The sequence below is a fragment of the Centropristis striata genome, chromosome 7, assembly GCF_030273125.1.
Source record: "Centropristis striata isolate RG_2023a ecotype Rhode Island chromosome 7, C.striata_1.0, whole genome shotgun sequence".
In the NCBI taxonomy this organism is placed as follows: Eukaryota; Metazoa; Chordata; class Actinopteri; order Perciformes; family Serranidae; genus Centropristis; species Centropristis striata.
The window spans coordinates 28,760,786-28,772,416 of record NC_081523.1 but is presented as its reverse complement, the minus strand read 5'-3'; the positions used below and the strand labels follow the sequence as shown (position 1 = coordinate 28,772,416).

At 41.2% G+C, this 11,631-nt stretch overlaps 1 protein-coding gene across 1 annotated transcript in view; it reads right to left on the bottom strand.

Moving 5' to 3' along the window:
* Positions 1–11,546, bottom strand: part of golga3 (golgin A3) — an 18,056-nt gene extending 6,510 nt beyond the window's left edge. Inside the window, exons 1-16 of the mRNA XM_059337522.1 lie at positions 11,475–11,546; positions 11,223–11,308; positions 9,715–9,994; positions 8,231–8,512; positions 7,081–7,193; positions 5,992–6,737; positions 5,599–5,707; positions 4,832–5,138; positions 4,474–4,676; positions 4,242–4,379; positions 3,884–4,045; positions 3,404–3,772; positions 3,185–3,262; positions 1,288–1,551; positions 1,042–1,136; positions 517–733 (exon numbers count right to left, since the gene is read on the bottom strand). Coding sequence (XP_059193505.1) covers positions 517–733; positions 1,042–1,136; positions 1,288–1,551; positions 3,185–3,262; positions 3,404–3,772; positions 3,884–4,045; positions 4,242–4,379; positions 4,474–4,676; positions 4,832–5,138; positions 5,599–5,707; positions 5,992–6,737; positions 7,081–7,193; positions 8,231–8,512; positions 9,715–9,865 — 3,234 coding nt within the window. The 5' untranslated portion in view covers positions 9,866–9,994; positions 11,223–11,308; positions 11,475–11,546. The remainder of the gene's footprint in view (positions 1–516; positions 734–1,041; positions 1,137–1,287; positions 1,552–3,184; positions 3,263–3,403; positions 3,773–3,883; positions 4,046–4,241; positions 4,380–4,473; positions 4,677–4,831; positions 5,139–5,598; positions 5,708–5,991; positions 6,738–7,080; positions 7,194–8,230; positions 8,513–9,714; positions 9,995–11,222; positions 11,309–11,474) is intronic.
* Between the last annotated feature and the right edge of the window lie 85 nt (positions 11,547–11,631).

Sequence of the window (11,631 nt, the reverse complement as noted above, 5' to 3'; positions counted from 1 at the left end):
TGATTTCTGTTGTCCTTGTTTTCGTCTTAGAACACTTGTTTTCAGCTAAAATTGTAACTTTTTTTTTTTTACCTAAAAATGTCGTCAATGCAGGCAAAGGTGTTAGCTGTTATTTTAAAGTAAATTTAGTTTTAAGCCTGTTTATCCCCAATCCAAAATTAGCATCCAAATTACCATCACAGTAACATGAATTATTGATGCAGCTCTAGCATTAGCCAATAACTCAATATCCTTCTCCCCCATCTCCACCCATTCATCCAAATATGGTCACCTCTGGCTTCAAAAGCGAAGATGGTGAAGGCCAAAATGCCAAAGTCAAGGCTACAAAACCGTAGTCTACAAACCAATGGATGACGTACATCCCCTTAATTTATACAGTCTATGGTCTTGCTTGACAGTGGCAAGACTAACATCTTTTGATTTTTTTTCAGTGCAAGAACAACAGCTCTGTACACTCTAGAATGCTCTGCCGACAGTTTCAAGGAACAGTAAAGGTCTGGCAGGTTCATAGGGTACCTGTAAGATCTGGCTGTTTCCTCCATCTGACACCTGGGCCTTGAGTTTGACCAGCTCTGCCTCGGCCGTCTCCTTGTCAGTCAGAGCCTCTTGGAGCCTCCTACTCAGGATGCCCACAGCGTTCTCGTAGGCCTTGTGTTTGGCCTTCATCTCCTTTTGAGCACTGGTCAAATCTGTCCCCAGCCGCTTCATGCGCACCTTCTGCTCTGAGATGGCCCTATTAGATGCAGATAACAGGTGAAGTTAAAAAAAAAAGTCCATGAGAAAATCAGGTGGATCCGACAGCAGACCATCTATACTGTACATATGAACAGAAAATCACCTTTAATTTACAGATATAATTGGTACACAAACAGAGCGTAACAATGTGGATGGATGTTCTTTTCAAACCATGTGTAGTGACTCATATGTCTATGTGGAGATCAGGAATTATATAAGCAAAGCTTTTTATTTATATTTATAAACAGCACTTGATAACAGAGATGTGCACCATGGTCCAAGTCATTAATGTGGGAGATGACTCACTTTTTGGCTTCTCCCTCCATCTGCTCCACCTGTTTCCTCAGGCCTTCGTTCTCTTCTGTCACTGCTGCTAGCTGGCTCTGATCAAACTGTAAAGACTGGAGTGGTAGAAAAATATACTTAACAATACAACACAATTAACACTATAACTGTTTACTTACACTTGCTTATGCTACATCCAAAACATTAACAATAACCTTAATTTACTGTTAAAGTACTTGATAATAAAATATCAAATAATGTAATTACCTGGATCTGGCTTTCTAGCTGATCCCTTTCTTTCTGAATATCTTGCAGATGGGCCTCCATGTTGTTCATCTGCTCCTGAACTCTCACCACCTCCTTCTGCAGCCGGGCCTGCTCCAGCTCTGCCTTCTGCTTCTCCCCCTGAACACCCAGCACCTCCTGCTTCAGGTCCTTCACCTCCGCCAACAGACGCTTTTTGGTGGATTTGAGCTCACTGATCAACTGGTCTTTGGAGCTTGCGTCCCGACGGTAGGCTTCCACCATCACCTGTTAAGTCAATAATCATGTGTCTGATTAATGGGGTGAGCATTCTCTTCTTTCCTGCTCATATTTGTCTTGGCTGTTAAACTACTTTCCCCAACATACTGTAAATACAGTGCAGGAGAGAGGACTGCAACAGGATTTGCATCCCACACTGCATCATCTTGAGACTTGAGGGAGATAAATTTCACATGGTTCTGGCAAAATTTTAAAAAATGAAGTCTATATATACAGAATTCTACTGATATGGAGGGCTATTTCAGCAAGTAAAAGCCTTTGTGATGAAAAAAGTAATTATGACAAACTTTGTGAAAAATAATGACTTAGTATCTCAAAATAATGAGAAATGTTTGCAATAGACACCAACTCATTTTGATAACACTATACCATTAATTTGAGCTACATCAAATATCAATTGCCATTATTTTGCAATACCAAGTCATTATTTTGCGATATTAGGTCATGATTTTGAAATACAAAGTCACTATTTCAAGATGAGTAATTATTTTTAGGTTTCACATTATTTTAAGACACCAAGTCATTATCTTTTGTATCTAGTTTTGCAATATAAATTTTAAGAAAGTTTCACAATATTTTAAAGAAAATAAGTCATTATTTTTGAAGTTATTTCTTACACATTATATTAAAGGTGCAGGACATTTTTACTAAACATTACGGGAAACCACCCAGAAAAAACTATGATCCAAGTTGCTTTTGTTAATGAAGAGCTTACAAATATATTACAGGTATAGCTGTACATATACAGAGTACAGCTGTACAGGTGTGTACAGGTGTGCCATGTGCAGCTGTATTATGTAGGACAAAAACATATCAAATGATTTAAAAAGAAAAAAAAAAGAGTGAACTTGTCAATGCAGAAAAGAAAGAAAAAACAACAACATTTGAGACACCTGAGTAGCTGTCAGTCCAAAGCTTTTTGTTTCTTTGTGCTTTTAAGGATGTTTGTTTGAGCACAAATTGACTAGATTGAATTTTCTGACATTTTTTCTAACCAAAAATGGACAGAGTAAATATGTCATTATACTTTTTTCCCCATTATCCTGTACAGCTATAAAAATTAGTTTATCAGTCATGCTACAGTACCTCACACATCACTGACTCCCTATTCATCCTTCAGATGCAGTGAAGAGACATGTTAGTTTGTTGATCATGTGGCCAGATTTTTCTTCTTTCCCTCTTAGCACCAGAGGGTACAATGGTTTGCTTTTCATAGATTGCTGGAAGCAGTTCCAGTGCATTTTGATGGACCAAGATGGATGTTAGTGTATGAGTCTGAAAGTTCTATAAAAACTCAAGTCTTGAAAAAAATACAAAACAATTCCCATTTCTGTCATTCTGTCAATAATCTCCACCCTCTTTATGACAGCCTGTCGATGCAAAATAAGCAGCCTCCACCACCGCTCAATCCACTGAGGCGTGTCAACCAGCACTCTGACAGAGATGACAGCCATCTGGCGCTACAATACATCCTCCCACGACATCATCAGCATCAGCCTTAGCCAGCTGGGAGATTTTAGAAATAAAGAAATAATCTACACTGGCTTTGATAAACTTTAACCAAGTAGAGAGAGCTGTACATGATTAAATGTACCGTGCAAGAGCAAGGGAGATTACCTACCTTTTGTTGTTGAAACTGATCCTTCAGTTTTTGCGCTTGTTTCTTCAGGGAGCCATTTTCTTGTTGAAGAGTTTCAATCTATAACAAAACAAAAAAGGATTCATAATTTACGACATCATGGTGGAAAGATACCTAAAAAATACAAGGTCATGTCCAACCATGTCACTAGCAGTTCAGCGATTTCTCCATGCCATGCATTGTTGTTTTGTACAATCATACCTGACTGGCTTTGATCTGGACTTCCTGTCTGAGCTGATCCAAGACATCTGAAGCCACCAAGACATCCTCTCCAAGCCGTTCAGCACCCTCATCAAGTTGGCTCTTGTCTGCTCTGGCTGCCTGCAGCGCTACCTCCAGGACAATCTTCTCGTTCTGGAGGTACTGGATGTTGTCGTCCTTGATGCCGCTCTCCGTCTGCAGCTCAGCCAGCTGGGCCTCCAGCTCCAGGTAGCGGGCTTCTAGCTGGTTGATGGACTGCTCTTTGGTGTGCAGGTTCTCCTGAGTGGTTGTCAGCTGGCGCATCAGCTCCAGATGCTCTTTCTCGAGTGACTGGAGCTGCAAGTCCTTCTGGGAAAGGACCAACTTGGCCTATATAGAGTTAGCGTGTGAAAAGCAGTTTAGAGCAGAATACAGTACAAATTGTATATACTTTGTTTTATGTTTTACACATACAAGGTGGTAAACATATGACTTGACTACCTGCTCTAGTTCCCTTTCCAGGGTGCTGGCTGTGTTGGCCAGTTTTATTAAGCGTTCTCGCTCATCCTCAAACTCCTCCAGTTTGTGCTGCAGATCATCTTCCACCATTGTCTTTGCATCCTGGATCTGCTTATAAGCAGCTTCCTGGGTCAGCATGTCAGTCTAAGTAACAGACAGATAAGGGTTTTACATGATATGCATGACTGATAAAAAAAACCAACAGCATTATAACATTTTTTCCTGCCAATTTAAAAAAAAGGCCTGTTTTTATTAAGATTGAATAATGACCTCCAGGTATGGTTTGTTTCCTAACAAATATGATGATGGCATATTCAGAAAGGGATGTTGCAGAGTATACCTCAATGCTCTGCAGCTGAACAGCAATACGCTCTTTATCTTTGATGGAGCGGTGTTGGGTCTCAGTGAGTTGGTGGGACAGAGTCACATTCTCCAGCTTCAGATGTTCCAGAACACCAATCTGAGTCATCTGTCCAGCCTGGGAGAGATAAAAACAACAAAGTGTCACCTCTTGTCTGACAAATGTCAAGCCTTCATGAAAAAAACAACAACTGTATTAGCATTAACTTTACCTGCATGTTAGCCATTTCGCTTTGCAGCCGTACTCTCGCCTCCTGGGCCAGTGCTAGCTGCTGCTGGTACCACTGTCTGAGCTGCTGAAGTGAGTCAATTTCAGCCTGGGAGGTCTTCATTCGGCTCTGCAGGGTGCTGCGCTCCAGCTGGACCTGTTGAAGCTGGCTCTGAAGACCAGCCATCTGCTGACGTAACTCCTGGACTGCAATTGTCCAAGACCAAAACATCTAATTTAATCATGAGTGTGGATATGCAAACCGGTAGTCACCAATGCCACATTGGGTGTCGCACAAAATTACTTGCCAAAATGTTGCCCATTTAATGTTACGCTCAGATCTCTAGATCTCCATTACTCACCTGTATTGTCTCTCGCAGTTACAGTGCTCTGCATCTCCTCCACCTTCCCCATCAGCCTATTGTATTGGTCTTCAGCCACCTTCAGGTCATTGCTTAGAGAAGTCAGGCTCGCATTCTTGCTCTCCAGACTTCCCTGAAGCTCCACCATGGCCTTCTCTAGCTGGCTGCAGTTTTGCCGCATCGTTCCAACCTCTGTTTTTAGGGCGCGCTGGTTCTCCTGGCTGACCTGAGCCTCCTCCTTCTTAGCCTGCAGCTGAGCATTCACTGTAGCGAGCTGGGCCTGAAGCTCTGTCTTCTCTTTGAGAGCCTGGAGGAAAGGACAGTGTGATGATGCCTATTTATTCTGGGTTTCCAATATAGTGTCATCTGGGCGGGTAAATTAACAGCTATAAAAGAAGCAGTGTGTAGAATTTAGGGGAATCTATTGGCATAAAGGGAATATGTTTCCAGTAGTGCATTATCACCTGAGACTAAGAATAAGTTGTATTTTTGTTAGACCTTATAGAAATACCTCATCATATCTACATAGGAAGAAGGTCGTCATCATGAAGCCCACCATGTTGCACTGCCATTTATGAAATACTATATAACTTTGAAATACTTTGAAAGGCATGTTTATAGGGTGTAGTGTGTAATGATACTGTATTTGATTATTTTTGTGGATTATTTTGTTATTTTGTCCACTGCTGTACAGATTATGTATGGAGGGGGGTTTGGGCAGAAGGACCTGAGAATATAGGTATAGAAATGAATATGTTATATATTACCTGATTTGCCTCAGATGACAAAGATTCCAGCTGACCCTCCAGTCTCATTTTCTCTTTCAACACCTGCAGCATTTCATCATGCCCCATCACTGAACTCTCCAAAGAAACACTGAAACAAATTAATTCAAACCACTTTAGTGCTCAAATGATTAGGTTGTTATTACTAACAGCTGACATTTTTGAATGTTTAATTAGTTGTTTTATTTACAGAAGCAAACAAAATTGACAAACATTTGGTAGTTCCACCAATCAATGTGAGGAACTGCAATTTTTCCAGCATGAAGTCAGTGTAATATTGGTTTAAATTTGGCTGTAAACACAATGTTAAGGTCTAAAATTGTTGATTGTAGTCATTATTTGCAATATGTAGTCCTATCTGATGTTGACAAATACCTGCTGGAGAAACTGTCCCTGCGGCTGCGAGGCTCTGCTGTCCCTTCCCTCTCCTGCTCCAGCTCAAGCAGGTGCTGCTCTTCACTGGCCGCCTGCAGCACCTCCTGCAGAGAGGGAAACTGACCCATGGCCTCAGGGGCAATCTCCCTCCCCTCCACCGTGTAGGGTCCCCGCTGCCTTTCCACTGCTGCGGAGAGCATCCCGTATGTCCCCCTTGTAGACACACTGCTGTAAGACGAGCTGTCACTGTCGTTGCCGTCATTCCCCTGCCTTATTCCTGATTCGCTGCCATCAATTTCTGACACATTGTCCCCGATTTGGAGCGAAGCACCAGGCTGCACCTCTGTCTCACAGGTGCTGCTCTCTGACATCACACTGATCTCAGACAAAGTGGACACTGAGCTAATGGTGGACTGGAGGGAACTCATGGTGTTGTCTGCTGTTCCTACTCCTCCACCTCCCCCTCCTCCTCCACCTCCTCCTCCTCCACCTGCACCATCATTCTCAGGAGACTTGTAGTCAGCCAAGGAGTGGATCTTGCTTGGTCTTGGAGATCTGGACTTTCTCTCCTTTGAAGGGGGAATTCCCAGGCTACCCAGTTTAGGACCACGGGGGACACTGGTCCTTAGAAAAGAATACTCTGTGGTCATGGCAAGAGTGTTGGCCCTGGGCAGAGCCTCAGGATGCAGCATGAGCTCTGGATCCAGGGTGCTGAATGGCCTGATCTTGGGGGTGGAGCGGTGAGACTATTAAGAGAAAGAAATAAACCATCATAGTACTGCCATCTTGATCAAATCTGACACAACATTGCTCAGCTTGAAACACACAGTTCATGTGTAAAATTATAGCAATGACAGAAACTAAAAAGAACAAAAACACAAACAAACACATTTCTTTAACAAAATAACTTTAATAGTCGTTTAGCAGCCAACTTTAGCTGAGAATATACAGCATAATAATAATATAGAAATATCACATTAAGATAATGCAGAAGCTGTCGAAACTGGTTTTGGAAACATGGGGACCTTGAGGGTAAAAAGAAGAAGAGCAGGTGCTGTCCATAACCTGACAGCTACTCCATTCACTCACCCTCTCCTTATGTCTCTGCACTCTGTACTGTTTAAGTTGCTCCTCCAGACGCCTGCGGGCCTCCAGACGAATCTTCTCCTCATTCTCCATCTCCATCGATGGCTTCTGGTTAGCTAAAGGGAAAGTATGTTAGACCAAAAAGGGTAATGTTCCATATCATCACATACTGCACAACTACACTATAGCTCCATTTACAGAGAGGTTTTATTTACCTGTAAGTAGGCTGTAAAAGTCTAATCTTAGTGATGAGCTGTATGCTGCATTACTGATTCAGTGTAATTGCTTGTATAATGTTGGTTGCTCATTTTGAGTGAAGCAGCCTGGAATCATGCACTAAACAAATTATTCAAATTGGAGTTTCCCATGTTAATCACTGGGCAGGAAACATGGTTTTAGTAGCAACAGTGACTATATTCTCTATTTTATTTGATAGGAATCACAGATTTTTACGACAGGCAGAGTATGGTTGTTATACTACACATTGCACTCATATATTTAAATATATGATCATATGCTGTATCAGTGTCTCCATTTGCTTTTTTACTGTATGTGCATATGAAAAACGTTAACTCGGTCATGACTGCAACAGCTATGCTGCTAGTATTGCCAATATAGTAATGATTAAATGAAGACTTTTATCAATGCATTAAACATATGTTCAGTGGATCAGTCCTGTTTTTTTGCCATGAAAAGAGATGCTATACTTTTCTACATGTGCTTCTACATATATTCTGTTGGGGAGTTATAATGTGAAGCCAAACAAAATCACCACAGTTTGTGCCAATCCTAGAATATTACATTTCAGAAACTGCGAACAAGGCAACTGTGCCTGGCTTTAAAATACCATCAAAAACACAACATTGAAGGATTAGTTCCAAAACGCAGCCATTAGTCCCAAATGTAATCCAAAAGATGCACCCACACCAAATTTTAATCAAGCAATCAAATGTCTATGTGAGTTGCAGAAAGGGGGTGGACTATAACAACGAAAACAAAGTCCCACTGATCCTTCTGTTCAGATAACACACAGACAAGGGAGTTAAAACGGATGTGTATATGAGCCAAAAAAGCAAAACATCCCACAGCAAAATGAGGTTAAAATACACGGGGGTATAGAGGGGGCATTCACTCCACATAAGTTTATGCTTACACAATTGAGTCTCCTGCATAGGCATACTGAGTCTGAGCGACTGCAATGAATCACCCTTGTGAACCGTGATCTCAGCACTAGCTCCCTCAGACTTCTCTAGCATCATGGTTGGAAAAGCAGCCAAACCTGGGGAGGACTCTTGGGTCTGGGAGATGACAGGGGAGCTGGTGCTCTGGGGAGGGGCTGTCGGAGACAGGGACCCATTTATATGGGTGTTCCCTGCAGCACCTAAGTCCTCTGCCAGTCCGTTTCCATTTGGCATCACATCTGAACTGACAGGACCTGAAAGAGAAGGGGGAAGAGAAGCCCCGAGGAGTGTGACAATTAGTCATGATAAGTTCTTAAGAACTAGACTGCAGAGTGCAACTCATTCCACTTGGCAAACCGGCTGAGCAAGTCTGTCAAACTACAAAAGCTTAAGTAAAAATGGTGGCTGGAAACATTTTTGTAGCATGTGGCTACTGATGCATCGCTTTAGCGGCATCTTCTATTGTCTCAAGGAGCACAACTACAGCTCATCATGCAGGACAAACACATTTAATGTCCCTGAAAACTTTGTTGAGCTTCAAACTATAGAGGATATAGTCAAACAAGTTCATGTCATTTTCTGCAAAACAGTTTTGGTTGTTTTATTTGAAACTCTCTGTCTGTGCTGGTGTGTCTATGCTCACTGGTTTGAAATGGAAAGGCCTAAGCTGGAAAAAAATGGTGTCAAATATGTCTGTGTATCAGTCATAATTTCGCATTTAGCAACAGTTTGATCAAAATCTGATGATGTTTGCTTATGTTGCTAGACCACAGTAAAAACAAATCTGATAAAACCACACCCTCGCAGTCCAGATGTCTCTTTTTGTTGCATTCATTTTTACCTTTTTTTTTTTTAAATCTCTAGCTCATTTTCCATCAATTTAGAAGTATTTAAGGCTCAAAATGATATTTAACCATCGTAGAAGAAAAGCATATTAGCCCCCTGAAGATGACTAATTAGAATTCAGTTCGGCTATTTAACACATCAGTTCAAAAAGCCATGTAACATGGAGCAGTCGAAAGCCTCAGGGTTGTAGCTGCCACCAAAACAGGTCATGCATGGCAGGATACAAGTGTTACCAGTAATATGCCTAAAGGGGAAAAAAATTCAGATCAGAGAGTTGAAAACAAGCTTAATGCTGCATAACAACGGTCATTCCATTTGGAATATATAACAAAGCTGATTTCTAGTTTTTAAAATTTGATTGTGGGCTATATATACACACGGGTCAGAAAGACACATTTTTGCATTGGAGTCTGTGCATATTTAGATGGGCTTTGTTTTTTAGAGATATGTATTAGTTTAGTTAGTTTTCACAGCTCTGGGGAGTCATAGGTGCCACCTTTGGTTCACTCAGTGGCAGTGAAGGGAGGGTGATATTGAGAGATAGTTTCAGAACATATTTATACACTAAATAAAACCATTTTAATCCTGACGAGACAATATCGGTACTCACCATTATGAATATCCCCTTTTGTGTTTTTAGTGTTGTCCAGCCCTTGTTGCTTCAATTGGGTTTCACCTTCCACTTTTTTTATGACATGGTCTTCTTGAAAAGCATTACCATCCATTTGAGCTGCATCTGACTGGATAGTATCCATTTCCATCAAGAAACTGAACAGTCACAATACTGCTGGAGTCCCTTTGAAAATAAATTCTCACAAAACCATCTTCTTAGGAGGCAGGCCAGCTGGGAGCATGTCAGTGTCCAGGAACACTTCTGAACACAGACAGCACTAAAGAGAGAAAACATTCAGTTAACATGTAGCTTATAATTTGAAGTCAACGTTTGGAAAATATAACACATTCTAAACATCAATATATATCACAGAAGAAGTTGTGTCTCCTCAGAGGTGTTCTGTTTTAGACACTAATGATGTTATGTAACAACACAGCCTGCTTTAATTTAAACATAAGCTAGAGTCAATGGCTAACAGACTGGCTTGGTAGTTAAGTGGATTGTTTCGCGTTAAATATAGATTAACTAGCAACTAACATTGGATTCCTTTACTTTGAGAGTGAAACAGATGCGACAAACGCCGTTAACAATGATGACAGACCAAAACTGACAGTTTGACGTTTCCCTTTTCTCAGCTATGGCTCAGTTAGCGCAGACGTAATGGAATCTATGCAGAAATCTGTAGAAGCTGCTGATAAATCAGATATATTCCGTATCGACAAGCATACAGACATTTAAATCCAAGAGTTTCAACTGGCATACTTCAGGTTAATGTGTTTAAGATTTTGGGGGAATACCCGTTTTATTGTGAGAGCTGCTGCTTCTGATGCATGTTTGTCAAATTTGCACAGTCAATTAAGAAAAATGCAAGCAATGTTTATGAACTGTACATTGGTCTACATGCAAGGCCCGGTTTGCATTCGTGGATTTGGAGTATGGCATTAGGTCATCTCTTTATTGACAGCGGAATGTATGCAGCAATCTTTATCTTCATCTTTAAAGGTATATGCTATGATCACCGTATGTTATAGCACGTAATGACAACCCCTGACTCCAAGTTAGCTCTCTAGCAGTAGTTAGCTGACTTACTTAGCTAGTCTCTAGGTTTAACAGCACGGTTTAACCTTAAGTCACCAGTTCAGAAGACATGGGAATGAAACAGTCATTGATTAACGCACACGCAAAGGTTTTTATAATGTCCTCTTGTGTTGACTGGATTTAGTAAAACTCTACCGGCGACTAATGACAAGAACGACAGACTTAATGCGAGACAGCTAGCGAGACAGCTAGCTAGCTAACTATATGTGTTTACGGCGGAACCTGTCAAGCTAAATGTGCTAACTTGCTAGCTAGTATCGCCAGCGCCAGCGCATAGAAGTGGTTTCTCAAGTATTTTTAATAAATCAACGAATTACCCTTTGTCGCGAAAGTATTTTACAAAACCCCATGTGTAAATTTTAAAATGACAATTTCGATAAATGTAACAAAAGACAACAAATGCTCACCCTTTCGCGAGCTTCGCCTTTTACTACGTGGCTGTTTGGTGTCCGTCCCTTATCTGTCCGACTAGAAACAGACAGCGCACACACATCTGGAAAAACAAAACAAAAAAAGGCTTGTCAGACAACGGCGCGTCCGCTCACAACGGTATTAGATTAAAAAAATAACATTCCAATAATAAATTATTTTCCAAATGCATATGATAATGTTACAATTATTACAGTAAATATAATATGCAACGGACAAAATCACTAAACCTGTCGGATGTGGTACAGTGCTTTCTCTTGTGGTCAAAGAGCTGCGCCCTACTTTTCAACAGTGGCATCCTGCAGCTAACGTGCAGCTGCGGGTGCCACCACAAGTGCCAATGCCAGTTTTTGAGCCTGCCAGCAAACGTTGCACAGATACAAGGAC